Raw genomic sequence first — 24,435 nt, forward strand, 5'->3', positions numbered from 1 at the left:
TTCGTTCACCATTTTCCTGGCCCGTGCTGTCATACTGACCTATCCCCAGACTCCTGCAGAAAGAGAAGAACCATTCTCCCCAACCGCTGCTGCCCCCGCTGCTCCCGCTGCTGCGGGAGGAAGTGATCTTGCCGGAGCACTGGCTGCAGCGCTTTCGCAGAGGAATAAGAGCCTGGGTCAGGAGAGTGACTCAGAAGAAGAGGATGATTGGGATGATGATGATGAATGAATATTTTGATGCACAATCTTATCGAGTTAGATAAAAACAGGTAGGTTAGGAGGTTGGACTGTTGCGATCTTTTCATGTATACTGTTTTTTATCCGAGCTGGCGTAGAGGCTTATTATTGGTCTTGGCTCGTAAAACGTAAAGAGGTCAAGAGCAACAGGCGTCTTGCTCCCATTATCCTCACTGCGACGATGTCGAAAACCCACATCTCATCGTTGCGGAGAACGAATACAAGGGTCCATCAGCATGGGAACCAAGCCAGATCTGACGTCAACACATGTCTGATCCGTGTTTCACGTTTGTTGGTCTTTGGCAGAGTCAGCCACGAATGCGCCCGATTTTTCTGGCCAGATACGACATTGACTTGCACGCGTCAGTCTCGGCCCACGGCGGCACGCGCAGTGAACTGTTTTTTGCGGGGTAAAGCGATTCCGTGCTTGGGCGCTTGGATCACGATGGGTGGTGGGTTATGAGGTGCTCCTATGATCGCCTCTCCCACAGTGTTCCTAGTTCCAAGTCACCATGCGCTAAGGTAAGGTGCGTATTTGGTATATGAGTTCTATTTTTCTGCTGCTGAGAAGGAACTCGGGCATTTTTTGAGTACGACATTCAAGATTCCGATGGGATGCCACATGGCAGAAACCAGGCAATCAGCGGAAATCCCATTGGTGGAAGTCAGTCCCCTTGACGGAAGTCCCCTTGACGGAAGTCCCCTTGACGGAAGTCCCCTTGACGGAAGTCCCCTTGGCCGATTGAAGATGCCATCGGCAGAAGATGACTTTTGGAAGGAAACACTCGTTTGAAAACTGGTTGGGGTATACGGTCAATATTTTCACAGAGATGTACCGTTCAATGACGTGCCGAAAACCTGTGAAGAAGGCTGTCTACGTCGGACTAGTCCGCTCACGGTGACCTATAAACTCGGTCGATACGTGTGCTCCCTCCTAAACAGTCTCGCCTTGGTTCACCCCCTCAAGGACCATACGTCTGCAACTTTACTCTGTAAGCTTCAGATGTTATGGAAAATGTATGCAGCAAGTGCTTACCTTCATGCAGCAGATTCGTTGTCATGCCAGAAACAGAGCGGCCATCAGAAGAACAGCGCCGCACCGATGCTGCTAACAGGCAATTGGCGGCTGAGTGGCAAAATATGGTGGGCCATTCCCCTTACTTGAAACGTGACCTAGAACTTATGGGAGTGTGATCCAGACAGATGTACTGTCTGGTGCTGTTCCGTCGACGTGGCTGCTAGGAACCATAGCGAACGATCATGAGACTGGGACGAGTTTTTTTTTGCAACCCTTTCTTGGTTGGCAGCCAGCAAACCCTGGGTCACAAATCTCAGAGACAGCGGGAGCCTATGAAGCGGATGCCGAAGTTAGAGGAGAGCAACCTCATCGACATCGAGAATGGCAACATGGTCCTGAGCAGACACTCCATCAGCGGAACCGACACCAGCGGGAAGAAAGTGAAGACAGTGACGCAGACGATCGCCGAATTCGGTCGTATGAGAGTTCTGGGGCGGGATTCTTGCTCCCCGCGCTGCCCGGCAAGCTCATACACTTGCACCATTTCAACCGGGCTTGAACGATTGGTTCCCTATTTTCCCACGTGCGACAATCAGTAGGACTGAGCCAAACGATCCGCTTGGGGAGATCGATTCCATGGTCGCCGTGTATGTGCGAGCTGCGTTTGCCGTCGTCGAGCCTGGTGATAGATTGCCAATGTCGCACAACCGAGCTGGAAGAGGCTTCACTGACCAAACGGAAATGTCGCGCACTGGCCGCCCCACGGAACCGGGATGGCGATATGGTCCACACCCCGCTGCCAACACCGTGAGTTATGCACTGTGCGTGAAATGTGACTGACCTTCATGACCAGATTGACAACAATGTGCTCTTTGAAACGCAAAGTTTTCTCCTGGATCGCATGAGATCGCATTCACGTGGAGCTCCAGACAACCCTGGAAGGCTGTATATCAGCTTGTACCGCGAGGAACCATTAGAAGGCGAGGATAAGATCTGTGTGATTTGTCTCCAGGAGGTAGGCACGTTTAATCCCCTCTTCGCAAGCTGGTTGCTGAGATGTAGTACCAACATGATGACACTGTCGCACATCTGGGCGTCTGTTGGCACTTGTTCCACAAAGGTTGCATCGAGAGCTGGCTGTCGTATGCACCAACCTGTCCTTGCTGCCGAGCTGCCGTCTGGCAACAAAGAAGGCGTAAGAGTTCTTTTACTTCCGAACCCTTCTCCCGTCAAAAAGCGTTCTATAAATTTCACCCTTGTTTGATGATGAAAGTAGCGTATTACGGTTGCAGGTAGAGAATCAAGGCAGGTTCTGATTCAGGGAGTTCTTCATCCAAGTAAATCCTCAAACTGACCGCACGTGTCTAAGAAATGCTTCCACTGTTCGGTGGACCCCTTGATGTTCTACATGTGATTGCTCGAACATCATAACAATGCATACACTGTATCGCCAGCTCTCAATCAAACTGCCTCAATATTTTCTGCCATGTCCATCGAGTTTCGTTTTTAATTGTTGAGCGATGCACATCTCGAACTTGGGCAACCTGACGAGCCGGCATATACCTATGATTTCCCTGTGATGGCCGAAGACGTTGCCTTGCTCGGAGATATGGGGCACACAATCTCTGACGGGCTGTTTGAGTGGTTTGACGTGCAATTGACCAGGTTCAGACGAGTATTTTATCTGGCTGGGAACCATGAAGCGTACGAATGGTCCTTGGTGCGGTCTGCCCCGTCGTCCGGAGACGAACGCTGACGTTACATCAGGAGGAATCACACAAGCGCCTGCAGGACTATGCAGCACCGAGAGCCGAGCCATCTAACGGGCGAGGCGTGTTTATATACCTCTACCGTACACGATACGACCTCTCCCCTACTCTCACGCTCCTCGGCTGCACGCTGTGGTCTGAGTTGGACCCAAAACACGCGGAGGCGATCTCCAGAGTCTCTCCCGATTTTAAGCGTATCAAAGGCTTCCACATCCCGGAATACGAGTCTGTGCACCAAGTAGAGCTCTCCTGGCTCGAGGATGCGCTCTCCTCCCTCCGCACACAAGAGCCGGATCGGCAGATCGTCATCTTCACCCACCATTCACCTACGTTTGAGAATACTTCAGACCCCAAGTTCAAAGGCGGCTTTGCGGGGAGTGCTTTTTCCACCAAGTTGACGGAGAAGGGCTGGTGGGGAGAGCAGGTGAAGACTTGGTGTTTTGGTCATACCCATTGGTCTTGTGATTTCGAGAGGAAGGGGGTGAGAGTGGTGTCTAACCAGAAAGGATATCCGACGGACCCACCGCAGCCGTTTGACCCGTGCAAGATTATCGAAGTTCGAAAAGTTGAAGGTATGAGGTACCTGGCTCACCTGTAGCAACAGAATGGGGACGTTGACTTATCATTGACAGCTCGTCTTTTGTACAGCAGCGGTCAAAAGTCACCGGATTGTCCCAGAATGTCAGTGCGACTTTTCGGCGTTGGATCCTGCGGAAATCACGCTGAACGCCGACAGTCTGTGCTATGACTTCAGCATCACTGATCTGGTGTCAGTCGGAGAAGATACAGCAAGCAGCCCCGAGTGGCGCGCTCCAGCGAAGGAGGAACTCTGCAGGCCAGCATTAGATTTATATGATGCCCCAAAGAGGCTAGTATGATGCCTAAAAATACAGCATGATGTAGGATATAGCGTAACTCAAAGGCTGACAGACTGAGATACAATAGCATGAGGTCGGGAGCTCCTTGGCTGAGGGATGATAGGAGCCGTAAGTTGCCTAGACCAATTCGTCCACAATCCGTTCCTTGGTCGCTTGAAGCTGTATTCTAGCGGACCTCTGACCAGCGGAAGGGCGCTGATGGCCCCCGAAGCAGGTGCGATCAGCAGGTTTATCAGGTTGGGAAAGTCGGCACCTAGGTGGTGCACGAGAGGCAGGAAATGGGAACTGTCTAGATGTACGGCCCAGGCGTGGCATGAGATGAGTAGATGTTGCAGCCCGGAGGTGTTTGGTCGGTGGGGAAGGCGTTTCGTTAGTGTGGCGGAGGAAAGAGACTAGACGGGATATCAGTTTGTAAAGGAGATACGGGGCACTGTGCGCACCGCAAGGGAATACACGTCGGGAAGATAGATCATCACGGCGTTGAGATGAGGCAGGGTTTCGACGATCTCTCCCAGAACTTTGATATCAAGGTTGCTCATCTTGATTCCCAGGTGCTGCAATGGACCGGTCGACAAAGCCAAGTTTTATAACACCCAGGTGCAATATGATGATGGGAGCATCTCGAATCCTTGCTCTAATCTTCGGGATATGGGGAGCGATGCGTATCTGAACGTCGTCACCGGCCGGCCTCTAACCAACCCTGTCGCAGATAAAGTTCCTTCCAACTTCTGGAAATTCGGGAGGTTGGTCAGATCGTGTGAAAGCCAGTCGAAAGTGGTCGTAACGGATTGCTCATCGGACATCTCTTCTCCCACGACGACCAACCGCAAGCGTTGGACTTGAGATTGATCTTTCAGGAATGTTCGCTGAGGGGCTGCCAGTTGGATAGTGCGATATCGACGTGCTTGCAGTCGAAGCAACTTGGGAGGGAGTCAATCATACCAGGTGATTGGGCGCTCAGCTTGAGGAGCTCGATCTTCTTGAGGTTATGGAAGAGCCAAAGTGTTCGATAAAAGACGCGGCATAACGCAGGGCGAAGCAGTTGGCCCGGCCGATCAGTGTCGAACGAGTCGACATCTATCGAGAGATGGTGCACATACAGTCCCAGGCGCGGATCCGCGAGCAGAGTACGATATAAGAGGATACAGCGCGCGCATGGTGCGACCTTGCGCGTGCAAAAGAACTTCATCTCCCGATATAAGAATGGTCTTGCCGCCTCGTAGAACAATTTGTTGGTGAGACACAAGTTGCCAAGTCACGGGGATCGGTGATGAACTCAAAGATGACTTCAAGAACGTCGAAGTTCAGGCCGAAAGCTTGACGACCGAATCGAGGAAACCACCATGTGTTTCCTCTGCGCCCGGTTTTTTGGGCATATAGTTGTTCAAAGCGCGCATGTACCTGACCTGTATTCGTATTAACAACGATTTGTGAATAGAGTGAAGATGGCATACCCATGACTACTGTTTACCACTGATGAGAGAGCAAGTTTGGGCCGAAGAAAGAGGATATGACGGGAAGGGTAGCCATGGTAGGGACATTGGTGCTTTTACGCCCTCAGAGTGTCTGGGCTTGAGCTCCTTTGCGGGAGAGACCGCTTGGTTGGAACGATGACGGTAGAGGCAGTACAAATTACCGCATATGGTAAGGCCAGTGGCAATAATCGGATCAATCGGGGATCCGTGGAAGAAGATACATCCGCCAATTATGACCCTGACCTTCCCCCTTTAAATCCCCACGACAAGAGTTCGTTCTTTGTCCCATACTCTCTTCTTCCTGTTCCGTATTTCGAGCATATGCCACTCTTATAGCTGCGGAGGATCTTACGCGTGTACAGTATCACCCGAAGATGTCCAAATAACATGAACTGATGGATTATTAGTTAGCAAGCAATGCTACAAAGCATGCCCATTTTACTGCTATGAAGACACATAGCTGACAATCCTAGTATTCATTTCTCAATACCATCCCCTACAACTCTCAGCTCCACAGTAGCATCTTGGTTTGGAAGGAATATCCTCAGGTGCAACTGCATGGGTTGGTGTATATGTAAATGTCAACTCTTCGCCCGCTTCGATGTCTCTCAGACATATAAACATCAAACGTCCAGGATGATACTTGGCTGGTGCTTCGTAGTTCACAGTTCTGACAAACAGATTGGGTTCACATGAATTACTGGGAAGAGTTCAGCAAACAATCGGGAAATCAACACAGGAACCAACTTGATGAACCGTGTCCAGTTGCCACAATTCTCAGCATCTACAGAGAATTTGCCTTCCAGAGATAGATCTTCCCGCTTCTCTTCCGCATCAAGATCAAAAATATAGTTGCCCTGTCTTCTCCCACCTTCCTCTCGGCTACTATTGACTGTCAGCTACAGGCACACTGTACATCCGGATAGACTTGCATAAACTCGCCCATGTACATCCCGAGAACTTGCCCTCGCTTTAGGTCTACTGGAGTTCGGACTCCCCAACCACAGTTCTCGGTTTCAAAAACGTGCAGTTCCTGCCTCCTTTGTCTTTGCGCCACGGAGAATTGGCAACTTTCCTTATCGCACATACAATACTATGTTGGGTCAGCACTTTTGTGCAATACAGTGTGGCACACTCACCCTGTTGCACTCCAGGATAACAATATGCGAAGGGAATTGGAATGTGAAAAGACCCTATCCAGGTTCTAAGGACACTGCACAACCTAACAATTGAATGACTCACTTGCTCATCATAAGCGTAGTGACCTCTGAACTGCTGCTTATGGCAGTCATGCTGGTTGCGACGCGTCGGCGGTCTTATCGTGCAAGGCTGTTGCGCTTGCCAACAGACGTGGTCGAAATCCGCGGGTAGGAAGCGAGTATGCGGATTCTGATGTACAGTTTGTACATTGCTGCAGGAAGGGTTAGACACAGGGACCTTTCAAAGGAGGCAGGGCATACTAAAAGTATTCGGATTCTATGTAAGTGAAGCCAGGCGGGACCTCCGGAGTACTAGTTCGATCGTTGTAGTTGCGTCCAACGATGTACACTTTGGCGCAGCGCATCTTCTCTGTCTCCGCATTCCAGGCCGCTTGCATAATTGCTCTTGCTCCGCTTGGGCGCGGGATACGATCAAATGATGGAACGGGGGAAGTTTCGGCAACCGGTTTGTTGAGAGAAAAGGCAGCCTTGATGGTCGCCAGGACCCCACGTGCTGGCTGCTGTTTCATAAACTGAGAGAGAGACAGGTCGCCTGTCGAGACAGTTCGGTGAGAAGCTGAAGAAGAAAGTGGTTTGAACACATCGATGTGAGACGAGGATTGGGTAGCGCGAAGCGTTGATGCGATGGTATTGCTTGCATGGGGAATAGACTCTTGGCTGGAGCGGCTAGGTATGGAACGAGGACGGCCGGATAGTGAAATGGATGGGACTGAGACCGGAATGGCAGCAGCAGCGAGTGATCCTCGAATCGAATGTGAAGGGGCAATGCGTTGGTTTCGCACGGACGGCCGCACACTTAAGGAGTCAGAAGAGTAGGCTTCTTCTTCTTCCTTGCATTCGACCAAGGCTATAGGGACGCGTACCCGCTTCTCCGCTGCATCCTGAAATAGAGGTCCTTTCTTCCCTGATAATGCCTGGAGCTTCTCCCCAGGGGTTGAGGCGGGATGTGACATGCCCCTCTCGGGCATCGGCTCCGCTTCTGGAGTTTCGAAGATCCGCCGTTCAGTCCTGCGCTCCGCTGGTTTTGGGGGGCGATCAAGCTTCGTCTTGCGAGCGATAAGTGGTGGCGTCGCAATCGAAGATGATGACTCTCCGCCGCCTTTGCCTTTTACATTTATCTTGCGTGATCTGGGCGTATAGTCCATAGGGTTGTCCGGCAGGCTTTCGCTCTCTGACTCGTCCACAGGGCTAATAACCTTCGGCTGGAAGATACGTGCATTCTCCCTCCGTACCCTCCCTGCCCGCGCGGGAGACGGAATGCTATCCTCTTCCTCCAAGTCGGAGATGACCCACACGTCCTCTCTCTCCGTCTTGCCCTTGACAATGCTGATTCCTTTGGAAGGCTGTGGTCCAGCGCTCTTCTTCGCCATCGCCTTCCCCGACTTCTTCTCCGCGCTCCCACCGTTAAACTTGGGGACGGGGATAAGCGGGTCATTCGCCGTGTCCAACAGCTCCAGCTCGACTTCACTTTCCGAGATCGACTTTCGGCGCGGGCGTTGCGCAGGCGGTGGGGGAGAACTGGAAGGTTGGCCAGCCAGGAATTCTGACATCCTTCGCTTCCTTAGCGAGGACACGGATACAGCAAGGCTCGGAATAGCCGACTGGGATGATCGAACATCTTAATCAGCAAAATCAGTCCCAGGTATCCTGTGATGAGCGACGAAGGGACGCACTGAAGATGTCGCTTTTATTAGAGGGCGTGCCATCACCTGACCTTGAGCTGAGCATCACGCCCCTGGATATGGATGCATCAGACCGTCGAGCCATCACCGTTTGCTCCTTGACGCGATCTATCTTGCGGTACAGGAGAGGTTGCTGTCCGTATACAGGGAGTGGGCTACTTGGGACGCGAAAACCGTTTATTGACGCGACGTGTCACACGCGTCGGACGCGTTCTCTTCCCAGTCAAATCACCAAGTCCACTTTGGGACAAAGAAAACCTCACAGACTTGCCAACCTATGTCAAGAACACCACAACAAGGTGATGTCCTTTGTATACAGTTGGTAAAGAGGGAAGGTGGTGGTAAGGATACAAGAGTCACCAAGGGCGATAGGAGACAAAGGACAGCGAGCCTGACGGAAGCATTCATGATTATGTAAGTTGAGTCAGCTGTTTGATGAAGAAGCCCATCAGTGGAGGGCTGTTGCAGAAAAGAACCAATGAGGACGATAGGATCAGGGTGTAAGAAGGGAGCTTTTCTGGCATGGATCAAGGGAGGCAGTTTCGAGTGCGCAAGATCAGATTGTCCAATCACAACTTCCAGTACTCTCCTCAACTTGAACTGCTCAGCACACCTGCAACTGTGAACATCTCTTTGTGGAGAACACATGTGTGTGTCGAGTGTTCTTAGGTCATATCAACATACGTGATCGAATGCAGCATGTACCCAACGAGCTAGACTTTCAAACCACATCAGTTCTAACTCCCATTACCCCTCTGCTTAGGCCCAACGACGTGCACTTGCCTTGCCAGGGAAGGGCCGAGCAGCACCCCTTGATGATCGCCTTCTGCTTGATTTGGGCAGTTACCGCCATATCAACCATCTTGTCGGAGGTCGGGTCTCCACGTTTCCCAGGCCCGCAAAACGTCAGACTCCCATCCGACCGTGATTCATAACCAGAGTCGAAGAGTGTACTATCGACGCTCAAGCTCGATCATAGTCCGGTAGCCAGCCTTATGCCTGAGGAAGCACCGATTGTCGTTCCCACATAGAACTATGCTGCACATTCTAACTTCGAAGCCGCTCAAACGACAGTTCGAATGAGACAGCTTTAGGTAATCATAGTTTAGGAATTGAGTTAGGATAGTTAGTCCCAAGTCCGAAACTCCTCCGAACGTATACAGTGAGGAAGCATGTCATAAAGCAGAAGGGTCGCGATCGCTGAAGCGAAAACTGCTAGGTAACCAAAAGGAAATGAAATGGAGATGATAGGAATCGAACCAACCACCTCTCGCAACGTAGTGAGTCGCCGGTTTGAAGAACAGGTGGTCAAATACTTGCTAAGCGAGCGCTCTACCGATGAGCTACATCCCCGACGAGGAAATGGACCCTCGTCATACTTATAGATTGCTGAGAAATCTATTTTCGCAATTCATCTCGGTGAAAGACGGTTTTGTTCTGATGGAAGAAGCAGGGCTGCAAGATGCTGGACTGGTTCACGTCTCCGTTCTTGTTTGAGATGTGACCTCTGCTCATGCTTCAACAGCATGTGGTGCTATCCACTGCTAGGGACATTGACCATTCAATAGAGGTGAGGGATTGCTGGGACCAAGTGATGATATCTTCTTCACTTGCAGCAAACAGGTGGTGCTCAAGCCGGAGAAAGATATATTTTGGCGCACAAATGTGCCGCGGATGTCGCCGCCGCACTACTCCTCATCAAGGAATTCTACGGTGCTGTTATGGGTGGGAAGGTTCTGCTTGTGTCGAGTGCCACAAGTATGGACAGAGGCAGTCGTGCTCGAGTCGGAAAGAGAAAGTTACCAACATCGTCGTGGTGAGGTCAGCGGGTGCCTTGTTGCATCAGGGCAGTTGCCTCCGATGCACGTTCTGCATCCGAGTGGCGTTGTCCGGAGTTGACCGCGCAGCCTTGTTGTGTGAACGCCACTCTGCTCTGGTTGGTCGTCATCGCCCCCGTGTCAAAGCGCGACCGTCCGCTCCCACCCAGACCGATCTTCACCGCCTTTCCATCCGTCCTCCCCCCCTGCGCATACATCGTCACACGTTACTTTAACCGCCTCCCCCTCCGTATCCACCGCCTTCTTGTAACCTACGCACCCATCTCCTTCCCCAAAAGTGAGCTAACTCTTCCTCTCCTCTCCAACTACCACCATCACTTTACGCCGTTCGTGCCGGTCACGTCCTGACGCCCAATCACCTTAGAATCAACCATCTACAATGTCCAGCGAGCCCTACGACCCCTACGTCCCCCGCAATGGCTCATCCTCCGGTGCACCTGCGCCAGGAGCCGGTGGAGCCGGGAACAGCAAAACAGCTGCCATCCAGCAGCAGATCGATGATACCGTTGGTATCATGCGGGAGAACATCACCAAGGTTGCCGAGCGAGGAGAGAGGATCGACGTCCTCCGTGACAAGACTGGTGCGCTGCTGTGGTCTATTCATCGCTGTAGCATGATTGAGATGGGCAATAGACAACCTCGCTATGTCCGCACAAGGGTTCAGGCGTGGCGCTAACCGTGTGCGTAAGAACATGTGGTGGAAGGACATGAAGGTATGTGCTTTACCATTTCTTTCCCACTTCTCCTGCACCTCATCGTATTCGAGAACGGTGCATAGCCTCTACTTACGAAGACTGTGCTGACCCATGCTTCAGATGCGTATCCTCATCGGTGTCGGTATTGCCGTTCTCCTAGTGATCATCATCGTCCCCATCGTCAAATCCGTTCATCACTAAGCTTGTACACCTCGCTTCTCCCTCCGTTCGTACGCAGTACGTATATCCGGTGGACGTTCCGGCACGAACCCTTGTTTCCCATATTCTCTTCCTTTCCACTTACGTTTCACGTTTTATTGCTCTGATGCGTGTCCAACGAATGCAACTATTTGATGAGGAGTGTGTTGGAGCAGAGTGGCCAGCGTGCCGTGTGGATCTGTGTTCTGAATTGTATGATATTTTCCCTCCTTGAATAAGTGTGAACTGGCTCGTGTGATAAATGCAGGCGCGCCGTCATTGTCTTCCCGGCCCTATGGATGTGCGATGAAACTGCGGCATATATGCGGTCAGATTGTGGCGTTCCCTCCGAAGGAACCACATCCCATAGAAGCCTTGGAAGCCTTCTCTATCATCGGATACTTTCCGACGATCGATACGATTAGCACCGTTCCGCTGGCAGAGATTCCCAGTGGCTCTCCGCCGCATGCCACACATGTCTCACAGGCAAACTCTGCGGTGGTCGGTGTGCATGCTCAGACATGAGAGTGGTTCTAGCCTGTGGGCCTGTGGGAACGACGATCGGCGCTTCCTCAGACATAAGGCTGGACACCGGTCCATGGTCCATGATCGAGCTTGAGCGGTGATTGTACACTTCGACATCGGCGTGTTTGTGAATCACGGTCGGATGGGAGTCTGACGTTTTGCGGGCCTGGGAAATGTGGAGACCCGACCTCCGACAAGATGGTTGATATGGAACGACGGCAACTGCCCAAATCAAGCAGAAGGCGATCATTAAGGGGTGCCGAAGCTCGGGCCTTCCCTCCGAACATGTACGTGGTCATCTTCTAAAGGTCATCAACCTGCTAACCCCAACGATCGGCGCATGTATTTCCTGCCGTACGGGCGTGGTCCGCAGCCACATCCCACGTAACGTGGTCGGAGAGCTTCTTCATTTATAATACCCGTGTAACACGCCGCCTGTGATACGCCGGAGAGGGTACAATCACGTGCTTCAATCCGTGGTCCAGGACGGCGCTAAATTAACGCGAGATGGCCTTGGCATGCCTTCCTACAGGCGAGCATTACGCGACTGTATGTGGGTTGGATTGCCTTTGATGTCTGGGTTATATAATGGACGATGGGGGCCATGGGTCCACAACTTGGTCGTAAAACCTTATGGAGGAGATTTGGGCGACGATGGAACTTGGATACTCCTTCAACCCCCCTGTGAGTACCCTATCAGTCCGCCCGTTAGCAGTGACTCAACATGAGAAAGCCGCCACGCCTGCAGGACATGCTAGAAGAGGATTACCTCACCCCAGACATTCAGGCGTTTTGGTCGCCGCTGCCGCTTTCTCAGCTGTGCGATCCCACCTTCCGACGATATGAGTCTCACCGTGCACTCAAGATGAGAGATATCCTGGACAGCATCTTCCGCTTCCTTAATCCCAGCGAACTCGCTCGAATATGCCCAACCAATCGGGCATTCTACGAGGCGGCGATCCCTTTGCGATGGTGGCAAATCAACCAAAATGGATTTGCACGGCTTGCGAAGATGCCCCGCCCCAGATTACGTGCGGTGTCAGCGACGAATCACAGGCTGAAGAATTTATGAAGAATTTCCATCGATATGGATCGTTGGTACATGTTTTGGTTCTGAATTTCACCCCCACATCCTCCAACCCGCACCGCGTGTTGATGCCGTCCACGGCCAACTGCGTCGAAAAGCTGGAGATCTTGAGCTGCAAGGCAGAAACGCCCATCTTCCCCAACCTTCGACACCTCGTCTTTCTCGATAGGTCTCACTGTCATTCGCATTTGGTCGCACCTTTCCTCTACCCTGGGCTGCAAGAACTGATCTTGTGCATTAATGGTCGTACCCCGGAATCTTTCGATAAGACTGATTACGCCATTCCCAGCGAATTTGCGCTGAGTCTCTCAATGGTTTTGGAACAAATTCCTCTGGTTGCCTTCAATCTTCGAAATTTATGCTTTGCCCCCGCTGAGCAAGTATCCGACGTGGCACTGGCGAAGCTGATTCGAAGTCTGCCCCATCTGGAGCGAATAGCAGTGGACTGCATCAGCTCACGTCTAGCCTTGAACGCGATCGCAACACATCCAAACCTATCCCGACAAGTGACCGTGGCTGACAGGCCAGAAAGTCGGAGCTTCATCGAGTGTTCGCACGAGCCTGGCATTATGTTTCCAAGCTTAGTGGGTCTTGATTTGACCTACAAGCCTCTTCTATGGCACGACCAGCGTCTCTTTGACACGCTGCCCCAGACTTTACTCTACCTTCGACTGCAATACAACTTCAATAAAGAACACGAGGAAGCACATCGCCAATTCCTCCGATCCGTACCGAGGTTATTCCCTTGTTTGAAGGAAGTCCTGTTGACTGTTCCGGCTCTCAACAGTTATTTATGCTCTTGGGACGATTTTTCTCCTCTCCTTGAATGCAGAGCCATGGAGCGCTTCCACTTGAGTCTAGCTTCACTTCCCGACTGCGAAGACAACTTTGCTTTCGATGATTCTGCGCTGAGCTCCATGGCCAAAAAATGGCCGTCGATACGAGATCTCTATTTCGAAAGTCTAGCCAACGACTTAGCTCACTGGGAGCCCGGAAAAATGTTCTCGGTGACCCTGGCAGGTGTTGTGGACCTTTTGGTCAATTGCAGGGACCTCATTCATTCGAATCGATCACCTGGACGCGACTACCATTCCGCCCATTATAAACTGTACCCAACAAGAGTTTCATTACAGTCCTCGACTTCTCAGGCTGCGTCTGAACAGCGGACGACTGGAGCATCCGACACAGGTTGCAAGATGCTTGTGGAACGCTGCACCAGGGATCCAGGTTGAGCTTCCCAGCGTACGAGACCAACATAACGAGACGAAGTGGACACAATTCATGCTTCTTTTGAAAGGGCTTCATCTCATTTCTCAGAGATCTGCGACGCCCGTACGTGTGTGATCTCGGTCTTCGGGTTGCTCTGGAACCCAGCACGGGCAAGATTCATTCGGGGTCAGCGTTTTTTCCACTCCAACCCTTGTGTATGACTTCGGCGTGAAAACGCTCACTTCCTAGGATACCAAAATATGGACTCTATCGCAAATACGTGATCGCGGCAAGTGCGCTGCCAGTGAGTTGAGAGTCACTCTCCAATCACCGGCCATTTACCACAAATCCTCTCGAGGTCTACACCCTGAAAGACGACCACAAATCTTCCTTCCTACCGCCGGTCGCTGCCACAATAATTCAGACTATAAAAAGCCCCAAGAAATTGCAGATTCTATACCTCATTTCTGACCGATTCACGATGCTCGCACGTCCTGCTGAGTCCAGTCGACGCCTCCGGAAGAAACCCCATTTCGACGGGCCAAAGCTATCCATGCCTCCGAATGCAAATTCATTTCTCGTGGGCAAAAGTACTACCCCTGAACCCTCTCGCAATCCGTCCGGTCAAATCCTGCCCCGAATTTAACATATGCATGTTCCAAAGCGAACGACACGTCCGTCTCAGCAAGCGCATCAAGGGCCGAGCACACTTGGCCTGCTACGGACAGCTGCAAATGAAGCTCGCGAATCCGAGAATCTTCGTATCCCATCGCCAAGGCCACCGGCGGATACACCCGATCCCGACGCCTCACAGGAGTATAGAGAGCGTTCCGCGACATTCGCAAACCGCGTGGTCGAGCAGGCGTTGTACACAGATGGCGCTACCCTCACCGAGTTTCGCAATAACACGCGGTGGAATCGACATGAGGCTGCGAAGGGGGGATGGAGACGGATATTGACTGGGTGGAAGAAAAGAAGGGGTGATTGAGACCTCAATGTCGGACGCCTGATCGCGTCAGTAATTTTCTGTTGGACAGAACCTTGTTTGGCCTGCATCACGAATTCTTCAGAAAAATCCCCTGTACCCTGCCTCATTTCCCTTGTATATATATATGTATTGGAAGCGCATTTCTGATACCATATCACCGACAATTTGCAACGAGTGTACCCGTTTCATCCCGTCGAGTTGTTTGGGATCCTCTCATTCCTGCAGCCTCCTGTCGCACTGAACTCGTGAAAATCATTTGTTTTCCTCCCTGATATGAAGCTAATGAAATGCTTTCAGCCGCCCCTTTTCTCCCTTTCGTCCAACACCAAGCTGATGAAGCGAGTACATTGGTCACTCAACAGCATCACATCCAAACACATCGATGTATCAAGAGAAGACTCGGACTTGTTTGAGATTGAAATCGAAAATGACAAAAGTGGGGTGATGTTACAAGTATGCAGTGATGCAGTGATGATGACAGCTCGCAGGGATGCGAGACGGGCAAGCAGGCGGCCTCCGGGAAAGGAAGAAGGGAACAAGGGGGGGGTGGGGGGGGTGGGGGATGAATGTCCTTGGTTTGATCTGAACCTTGGAGGAGTGGGTGTGTGGATAGGGGAAGGAGAACGAAGTGGGGAGGCGGGGGTGGTATGCAAGATCGGAGGGAACGACAAAACGCTCGAGGGTATCTCAGAGGCCCTGAATCTGGGTGATCAAGAACTGCTTCTCGTCCTGGTCGTTTGTCAGTGTCTAGCTTCCACGCCTCTGGTAAGAGCTATGATCGACGCACCGTGAACTGCTCGTCATCCCTATCACAATGGAAGTCGTTGAGGAAGGCTAGGAGCTTATTCTTGTTTCGTCGGAGGATATTTTCTATCTGAGTAGGTTTCCTCGGGTTGGCCACAAACACCTGTGCACGCCCATCAACCGTCAACAGCCCGCTGAGGAAACGTTTCGGAACACGCACCTTGAACACATGGAACGCTTCGAATTGGATGTTCTTGCTCTTGTCCCGGAGAAGGTTCATCATCGTCTTCAGGTTCTGCTCGCTCCCGATGTACCGCGTCATGACGTTGAAGTTTGCGCGGTCGAGGAGGATCTCGCCCAGCAGCTTGAGCGACTGGCGCTTGGTAACATAGTTGGAGGAGGCGATGAGAGCGGCGTAGGTGAGGAAGAACTACATCATTGGTCAGGGATAGGCTCGAATGTCCATATCGCAGAGAAAAATGGACATACGCGATCATAGTTCTGCTCAAGGTACTCGGCAACCATCTGTTTGTGCCGCGTGAGTGTATCCTTGAAGTTTGCGAACGCGTCGCACGACACGCCAAAAGTCGTGTTCTCAATGTAGTGTGGGAATTGGTAGAACCTGTGGGTACTGATCAGCAAGCGTACATGGAGAAAAGGAGAGGGAAGATGCGGACTGGTCAGAATAGAGCAGCACCTTGGTGAGCGGCTCGTGTCGGAGCATCTCCTTCAAGATCATCCCCGTGTTCAGGGCGATACTCTCGTTCTCGTACCCTTCCAGCGTAGCAAACACGACATCCTGCCTTGAGCTGAGATAGTCTACCGTTGGCCAGCGACTGCCGATCTGCCGGCGCAAGAGGTTGTTGAAGATCTGGGCAACGTCTTTGCGCGCTTCGAAGTCGAACTTCGCTATGCTGGTGACGAGAGAGAGGAGGAGATCGGAGGAATAGACTTCTTGCGCGAGCTGAGCGACGAGTTCAGGTGAGGGCTCTTCTAATCGCGATGCGTTGAAAGGGTCAGCAACTAAGCACATATATGGAGAGTAATAGCACGCACCACCATCAGCACCGATAAGGATCCCCTTCATCGCTCCCAACCACTTGCTAACATCCTCGCTCGCCCTCCGCCTTCCATCGCTCCCCGCAGGAGTGCCATCTACTCGAGCGACAGCGTCCTTCAGCGAGCGGACGACGTCGCTCGGCCCGCGGGACCGGGACTTGAAGAAGTTCATCCTTGAGTGAGCCGTGGTTGGCGTGTCTTTATGGGAGTTGACCGCGAGTGCGAGTGCGATTGGGAGGTGCGAGATGGTGGGTGCTGCTTAGAAAGGTGCTACAGCAAGAGAGGGAACGGAGGCGTTAAGATATAGGAGATAGAGTCAGGAGGAGGCAATCGCTCAGCTGGTATCGTCCCTAAGCGTTTCCGATGTCAATGACGCGACGCGGTGCGCTCTCGTCGTCCAAATGAGTCAAAAGAGGAGACACCGACGTCTGGGCGTGTATGCTGCTTATGCAGACAGTGATGAGAGTGACAGATCAAGGGGCGACGTCGTCGTGTTGCTCGTTGCTGACACGCCCGAGAGGGGAGGCAGCAACGCAATAAGGCAAACAACACCCGGCACGCGCGGCGTCAACATTGCCATTCGACTGGAATGCAATCATCTCGCTCGATGGCGTCGATTAGAAAGATGGATATATATTATGCATTGGTAATACAATAGGTAAACTATGACATTCTACGATTTGCGAAAATACATGCGATAATCAAACAAAAGTAAAGATAAATTCTTGACAGGAGTGGATGGATATGTCATCGCCGATCCTACCACCGCATCAGTACTCCTTCCGTATAGTCCCTTAGCAAACTGAGGCCATGGAACGCTGCAACATTGACAACCGTCCGCAAGCGCCGCCTCGTCTCCTGCTTCCCAAGCGTGAGCCCATAAGTGCCAGAGCATGCGCAGAACGCGCTCAGGTTATCGCTCTTGATCTGCTTGCACTTCCCGCACCGCATATCCTGCAGCTGGAAGGCGGTTACGAGCCTTCTCACGCTGTCAATAAGGGACACCTCGATAGCGGCCCGATCATACGGGTGTCCGCAGTCTGCACAGGCCCATGTCTTGGGGTTCGACGATCCGGGGTCGGGGAACAGGTCCTCATCCCTGCAGAAATCCATATCTCGCTGGCTGGAACACTGGGTGCAGATCACCATGGGGAGCTTGAAGCTTTCACAGGGGTTCTTGAATTGTGCCTCATCGGCGAACTCGCGTACGTGCACCAGATCTAGTAGGTTACGTTTCAGCACGCCCACTTCTAGGGAGAGGTCTTTGTGTAGACGGAGGACTTCGCACACGAACTTGACAAATTCGACCGGAGGGGAGGTGAAGTTGATATACGAGCCCGGGAGAAGGGGGAACTCGAAGTCTTCTTCTACCTCAGGGGCCTCGCTCATCGTCGATTTCTCGTAGCGCTCGACGACCTGTTGCACCTTCGCCAGGAGTCTACGGGTAAGGCGATTCGAGACATAGTTCCGCACTCGTTCGACCTCCTGCATCTTGTCTGCCGTTGCCACAGCCGTCTGGTCCTGTGTCAAGTTCTGTATGACTCTGAGAGGTGTCCTACTGTGCCCGCGTTTCTGCTTGTCCTCATACAAGTCGGTCATAAACTTGCGAATGATCTGTGCGAAATCATTCTGCAGGGTAGGCGGTAGGAAACGCTGGATGTTCCAGCACATCATCAGCGCTGCTGTGCCATCTGGTTTGTCGAGTGCAGCTAGATCTTCGTGGACAAAGCCGCCAAAGTTACTACGATCCATGAAAAGCATAAAGTCGTAAACTCGATCGATCCGGAGATTGACGTATCGGAATAATTCCTGATTTTCCACGGCAGTGAGGAGATATGTCAAGAAGGCGGAAGCTGTCCCGGGCGGTTTGGAGGTTAGCAAAATGACTTGGCTGAAGTCCGCCGAGATCACGCTACAGCCAAGTCGGCGAAATTCGGCCAGAAGCTGCAGGAATGTCTTCTTCATCAGCTGGTGTACGAAACGCTGCAATATCGGATCGAACATGCGAGCGTCTGTGCTGCACAACCAACGCCATAGATGATCGAGAACCGTCTTGGCGTCCATGTTTCCATGAACCATGTCGCCGTGCCATGACCTCACCGTAGCTTTCAGGATAGCAAATGTTGATGCAGGTAATACAATGTCGCCTAGTGTGATGGCTGCGTCTGAGGCTCCGTTAGTGTACTCGTCCAAGTTGTGCGATGCTGCCCCAATAGCCGCATTTCCGCCCACGCTGCCTTCCATTTCGTTCACTAGGGCTGACTGCATGACGGCGTCCACAGCGAGCTGTTGCAGTTGCAATGCAACGGCCACATTTGAGAAGCATCCTGGGGCGGAAATCTCGGGATTGGAGACCTCATCAGCGGAGATATTACTGTCATCCTCACGGCCCCCTAGGTCCGGTCGATTGGTGTAAGACCACCATAAAAGAATATCTTGGTCCATGAGACGACGTGAGAAGTCAACATCCGCATAGAACAGTTCACGATCTGCAGGCACATTGCCGACCGGCACATCATGGTATGCAGCCCGTTGGATCTCCTGATACAGCCAGGATCCCATCGAAACGTAGCGGGACATCATATGGCTCACAACGATCTTCTGCCACGAGAATACGGGCATCCCATGTGCACCTGGTCGGCTCGGGATCATCATCACCGGGAACGTTGAGATCTTCGGAACACCTTGCTCATAGTACGACAAGGTCTTATCAGAGGAGATGAGAAGCAAGGACGCATGTTGAGGCATCTTGCTCAGTGCTGCTAAGACGGCCTTAAGAGCTCTGTCTTCCGACGTGTGATATACTGCGGGATCAACGACAAGGTCCTCAGGATAGTCGACGGCGGTCTCAAATATCGACTCAGGTCTTCGTTGGCGTAGAAATTCGAGCTTGGCCTTGTAAGCTTCTTCCAGTTTCTGTGGAGGCTGCCTTTCCCGGGCAGGGTCGACTAGGTGTAAACCAACAGTTCCATCTGGGCGGAACAGAGCAAACACATGTCGGCGATCACCAGTGAAGTGAACGAGCAGTGCACAGTTCAGTGTTTTCCCTCCTCCCAGGTATGCTCTTTTGATCATCGTATTTGACGGTCGTTCAAGCTGATGTAGGTCTAGTCCGGTTGAGCGTGCTCGGTTGAGGTTAATTCCGGCCTCACGTGTGATGGAGCATGAGCGACCGAGTTTGAGAACAGCTCGCAGATCCGAAGGTATTTGCATTTCATAAACGCCATCGACGTTCACGTTAGCAATGAGACCAGTAAAGTGTGACTCCTCTTCCAAATACAGGCTCTCGGGCACAGTGATCCGGAACAGATTCAAGCAGGGTTGATCGTGCGGTAGAGTACGTGTGAGGTTCTCCGCGAGGTAGGAAGGAAGGAAGGTGCCAGTTTCCGGCATCTCCTTGTAATTGACGTAAAATTGCCGCGGTACTCGGAGCGGAATAGGCATGAATTCCGTGTCGGTGTGCAACCACATGATAAATCGGCCTGGCTTGTCTGTGGGTCGGATCTGGAAGATGTCCCAGGAACGGGCCTCCCGGACTTGAGTACCACGAAACATTGCGGGGACTATCATAGCTGTAGAGCCGCCGAGTCTTTCTTCGCGCTTGACTTTCCAGATACGCCGCATAGCTTTCAACCAACCGGGATAGTTCTTCTTCAAATCAGGGAGAGGTTTCGTCTTCTTGGAAGGCACTTTCTTTGTGACCACTGCGACTTTGGCCCGCGGTACCTTGCCCTGTGACCCAGCCATATCTTCAATATCCGCCGATGCGGCAACGACTTTGGGGCCAGACTGGAAGAAATTGGTTATCTTGTGCTGCTGAAATTTATCCTCCTGCGCTGCGACTCGCCGATGTAGCCAGTCTGGATGACGAACCCGAGGTACTGGATTAGACACTTTCTGAAAGGCCGCGGGAATAGTAATGAGCTTCTGGATGACACCGCCTAAACGCTCAATGTAGTAGTCCCAATCGAGGATGGACCGCATATCAAAATTGATGAGGCTATTATCCTTCAGCCACTTCCTTAGATAATGTCGTTTGATCGATTCCTCCGCTGAGAAGATAGCTACCGGCACCGCTCGCTCAGTTACTGGAGCACCTTGCGGCTTAGCCGAAATAATGAAGTTACAGGCAAGACCCTTGTCCTTCACCATCTGGGCCCCTAAGAATTCGGCAAGACGTTTCGCAGTGCTGATGGCTGTGGATTTCTGTGCACCATACTCGGCCAACGTTTTAGACATGCTACGATACTCGCCAATGAGATCGACAAGCTCTTGATCTGTCAGAGCCTCTGCCTTTGTGTAAAGCACATCAAGCCACGAATCGGCGACTTTGGCGACTTCTGCGTAACATTGGTCGAGGGTTTCGCCACCTAAGAACTTTTCGAAGATCTCGGACTGGAAGATTTTGATGAGCTGGAGTTCGCCGCGACGTTTCACTTCGAAGCCCTTCAGTTCGGCAAGTGATCCATCTTCGTTGAAGACGGCGTAACGCTTTTTGAGCAGCTTGTCCTCCTCTTTAGAGGATGGTAGAATCATAGCTTTGTACGGCCCATCCAATTCGAAGAAGATAGAGTTTTCACTATGTACGGCATATGCCCCCGTAGCTGGGTCAACCAGGTCGTGATACTGGTGGTTCGTGAATCGGTCGTGCACGAGGTGATTCAACATGGTACAGGGATACGATAATTGGAGTTTCTTCCCGCCTTTCGTCTCGAGGAAGAAGTTGTCGGGGAATGTGCCTGGCAGCATACACCAAATACCGTCCGTGTCGAGTTCCAGCGGTCGCCCAATTTGTTCGACCAGCTGACGAGCCATTTGAATGATGTTGGCACCGGTCAGACATGTGATTCCCGCCATCTCCATGGAATGCCACCGAGCGCCTTTGCGCATAACATAGCCGTAGAATGAGTTCAAGATACACTTGTGTGCCAATTGCAGGGAATCGTAAAGTACAATCATCTTGTTAGCTTCGTCCATCTGTGTCATCGAGGCTGCTGATTTGGCTTTGTCGAGGTTTTTCTTCCAGGTCTTGTGCAAACCCTTGTATTCGTAACGTCGGTCTCGGAAACTGCGAACAGTGTTGATATAGAAAGGATTTTCTCGCTGGCAAATGATGGCTTCCTTGACAACAACTTCGGTATCTTTTGTCTTCTTGTACACTCTGCGAGAATAGTCGCCGATACGTTTGTGTAGAAGAGCGTTCTGTTCAGAGGGGCTGAGATCAACGTAGCGTCGCTTCGAACCTCCTGGAAACTTCGGCGGGAACATCTCCTTGTTCAGCGCAAATCTGATCATGTTAACTTCATCGCGTTTTGCGGGGAAGAACTCGCCACGCCATGCCCAGGTCATCCTGCGATCGCATTCCTTGCCCGGGCGATTATGATCGCACACCGCGCACATCGCTTCGTCTACCACGGAGTCTGGCTGCAGACGGTTCGACAACATGATATTGGGGTACATGGCGGCAACGTCCAAATGGTAAATGAGGGGCTTGTCTTGTCGCATCGGGTTGTCACGGAGCTCTTCGAGAAGTGCAGTGATCTGCGCTTTCACGATGTCGTAGTTCGTTACGTCGTCCAGTGTGGTCTTGAACTCGGTGACAATTGCAAACTGAAGCGCTCGATCAAGATCGTCGATCAGCTGTTGAGCTGCTGCTGGCACAATCTTGAAGTGCGTCGGGATGTCATTCCGGAAGACCCCAGCCTCTAACGCCTCGACGTGGCCTCCAACATAAGTCTCGAAGGATAGTAGATGTCCCTCATGTGTGTTACCGAAAGGCTCTTCATGACGATTGGGCATGATAACTGCGCTCTGGTATGCTTGAACCTGGGAGAATCAATCAGCCCAGTGATCTGAAGAGCAAAGGAGGCTCTCACCATCAGCAGAGTCTCGCACAAAGTCCCTGTCCCCTTTCGAAGCACTTCGTCCGGATTTAGGGGAATGATGTTACAAAGCGAGAACACGAAAGGATGCACGTATTTCATGTAGAGATAATATGTTGCAACGGCATCAGAAACGGAATACTGGGCGAGCACTTGGGGCTGCTCCATAGCATACGGCGTCATCAGCTCCGGGTCGAGTTCGATTGGGTTATAGCCGAGCTTTGCCGTTGTCACTGCCTTCAAGCCTTGACTGCCTTGCGGCAAATAACTGTCACGCTTGACCCACCTAAAGCAGTCCATGTGGGCACATGGACGTGATTTGAATTCGTCCTCGTTGTCTTTCGCAAACCCGATCTCTGTGAGCATGTCGATGCCGTGATGCTGAGCTCGTGCTTGCACAAAGGGGAAATCGAAGGAATCGCCGTTGTACGTCGCGATGACGGTGGGTTTAGCACTTTGGATATGCGTGAAGAAGCGTCGAATAAGCGCCTCTTCGTCTTTCTCGTTGTACACCGTAAATGGTCCTTCGAAGCCTTCTTTCGGAGTGTACTCGAAGTCGTCAATATCTTCGCTGACTATTTCGCGGTTGGTAATCAGGAATCCTTGTCCATCGATCATGTATGAAATCATCATGATCTGGTCCAGACTCTGATCGGGGAACTTCAGAGGCGCTTTCGATGTCTCGATATCAAAAGCGAGGACGACAGGCTCTGCACGAGCCACTCGCTCAGGCATCTCTGCGAGAGTGATCTCACCAGAAGCAGCGGTGACGGTGTACCATTTTCCCACACGAATGTCTATGGTTGAGTCAGGTCGGGATCAGTGGAAGAACGCGAGCGCACGCACCTTTATCGATACCCACGCGCAGGTAATAAGGAACATCATACTCTCGGATATCGTGAATACATTCTTCGGGCTCGACTTTCCGTCCACCGCGAATTTCTGGGGCGACTCCATCCGTCATCTCCATCTCGATACCCATATCCGCCGCTCCGACAACTTCGGCATACGCCTCGATCGCACTGGCCTTGGACTGGTTGCTTTGAGCAAGAGGAAGCATGTCGCGTCGCACGGTAAGGAGATCGGATACGTTGCGGAAGCACAGCTGAAGGTAGAGACGCCGGTAGCCTAGCAAGTGGTTTGGCATCTTCAGATCTTCTTTCTTTTCACGGGAGATTCGAGAGATGAGACCCTCGTACCGCTTCATGAGCCATTCTTCGACAGTCGTCTCATGGCCATTCTAGTTTCCAGTCGTTCAGCCAGGTGCATGCGTGATCAGTCTCGTAGTATGTACCTTGACACCGATGTAGAAGTACGGCTCATAAAGCATCGTGCACTTGAACATTCCACCGTCATCTTGCAGGAAGTAGAAGTCCACACCTGCTTTCCCACCAGCATAATCGTCGTCCTTGACGAGAGTCTGATACCTCGTAAATAAACGCGTCGATGATTCAGCGCTATGGGCTCACCGGGTGCATGTTGACCATCCAGCCGATCTTTTTCGGCCCTTCCTGGTACTTAACGAACCCCAGCTTCTCGTCAATCTCGTCCCTTATCCTAACATCCTCAAACCTTTCCTCCTGTGCAGTGCCGTCTTCCCCTCGCTGTGGGGCTGGACCATCCCCGTTGCTGGCCTGTGCCCCTCCTCGACCGCGTCCACGCCCACGAAAGCCGCCTCGCCCACGAAAGTTGCCGCGGTAGTTTCCACCACCCCCTCGCCCTCGTCCACGCGATGATACAAGGCCAAAAGTCCTCTGCCCTCCGCGCGCCATTGAAGAGAGGATGGAAAGCGAATGATGGAGGACGCGTCGTGAGAGAATGAGAGTATGTGACGCGCCCAGAACGCGCGTCACGCGTTTCTAATGAAAGCATCCGCTGGTGTTCTGATCCGCTCACCATGTTGGATATCTGGTGCTTCATTTGCTTTTATT

The 24,435-nt window shown here is 52.0% G+C and overlaps 7 protein-coding genes and 1 non-coding gene across 8 annotated transcripts; 3 read left to right on the forward strand and 5 right to left on the reverse strand.

The window, feature by feature from the left end:
- Positions 1–2,765: 2,765 nt before the first annotated feature.
- Positions 2,766–3,622, forward strand: DACRYDRAFT_55626 (uncharacterized protein; the record flags this gene model as incomplete). Its single annotated transcript, XM_040775338.1, has 2 exons — positions 2,766–2,975; positions 3,023–3,622. Coding segments are annotated over 2 exons (810 nt in total), but the record flags the coding sequence as incomplete, so codon positions are not given.
- Positions 3,623–4,147: 525 nt separating this feature from the next.
- DACRYDRAFT_23684 (uncharacterized protein) lies at positions 4,148–5,391 on the reverse strand. The gene is made up of 3 exons (XM_040773346.1): positions 5,357–5,391; positions 4,343–5,308; positions 4,148–4,294 (listed from the first exon to the last, which is right to left on the reverse strand). Exon 2 carries the CDS (start codon positions 5,089–5,091, stop codon positions 4,756–4,758), a length of 336 nt encoding a protein of 111 aa, XP_040626502.1. The 5' UTR covers positions 5,092–5,308; positions 5,357–5,391; the 3' UTR covers positions 4,148–4,294; positions 4,343–4,755.
- Positions 5,392–5,860: 469 nt separating this feature from the next.
- On the reverse strand, positions 5,861–6,228 carry DACRYDRAFT_55383 (SET domain-containing protein; the record flags this gene model as incomplete). The annotated part of the gene is made up of 2 exons (XM_040775321.1): positions 5,861–6,077; positions 6,125–6,228. Coding segments are annotated over 2 exons (321 nt in total), but the record flags the coding sequence as incomplete, so codon positions are not given.
- A 3,290-nt stretch (positions 6,229–9,518) lies between these two features.
- On the reverse strand, positions 9,519–9,632 carry DACRYDRAFT_t49. Its single transcript has one exon. It is a non-coding gene; the product is annotated as a tRNA-Ala (tRNA).
- A 693-nt stretch (positions 9,633–10,325) lies between these two features.
- Positions 10,326–11,234, forward strand: DACRYDRAFT_101249 (synaptobrevin). Its single transcript, XM_040767540.1, has 4 exons — positions 10,326–10,394; positions 10,482–10,698; positions 10,751–10,830; positions 10,933–11,234. Exons 2-4 carry the CDS (start codon positions 10,497–10,499, stop codon positions 11,011–11,013), a joined length of 363 nt encoding a protein of 120 aa, XP_040626504.1. The 5' UTR covers positions 10,326–10,394; positions 10,482–10,496; the 3' UTR covers positions 11,014–11,234.
- A 934-nt stretch (positions 11,235–12,168) lies between these two features.
- On the forward strand, positions 12,169–12,607 carry DACRYDRAFT_109706 (uncharacterized protein; the record flags this gene model as incomplete). Its single annotated transcript, XM_040768931.1, has 2 exons — positions 12,169–12,219; positions 12,269–12,607. 2 exons carry the CDS (start codon positions 12,169–12,171, stop codon positions 12,605–12,607), a joined length of 390 nt encoding a protein of 129 aa, XP_040626505.1.
- Positions 12,608–15,506: 2,899 nt separating this feature from the next.
- On the reverse strand, positions 15,507–16,794 carry DACRYDRAFT_55377 (mo25 protein; the record flags this gene model as incomplete). Its single annotated transcript, XM_040775320.1, has 6 exons — positions 15,507–15,548; positions 15,607–15,726; positions 15,784–15,993; positions 16,053–16,185; positions 16,241–16,553; positions 16,620–16,794. The coding sequence occupies 6 exons, from the start codon at positions 16,792–16,794 to the stop codon at positions 15,507–15,509; spliced, it is 993 nt and encodes a 330-aa protein (XP_040626506.1).
- Positions 16,795–17,357: 563 nt separating this feature from the next.
- DACRYDRAFT_69323 (DNA/RNA polymerase) lies at positions 17,358–24,081 on the reverse strand. Its single transcript, XM_040775899.1, has 5 exons — positions 23,974–24,081; positions 23,799–23,924; positions 23,351–23,744; positions 22,499–23,301; positions 17,358–22,448 (listed from the first exon to the last, which is right to left on the reverse strand). The coding sequence occupies exons 1-5, from the start codon at positions 23,989–23,991 to the stop codon at positions 17,382–17,384; spliced, it is 6,408 nt and encodes a 2,135-aa protein (XP_040626507.1). The 5' UTR covers positions 23,992–24,081; the 3' UTR covers positions 17,358–17,381.
- Between the last annotated feature and the right edge of the window lie 354 nt (positions 24,082–24,435).

Source organism: Dacryopinax primogenitus (assembly GCF_000292625.1).
Source record: "Dacryopinax primogenitus strain DJM-731 SS1 chromosome Unknown DACRYscaffold_15, whole genome shotgun sequence".
Classification (NCBI taxonomy): Eukaryota; Fungi; Basidiomycota; class Dacrymycetes; order Dacrymycetales; family Dacrymycetaceae; genus Dacryopinax; species Dacryopinax primogenitus.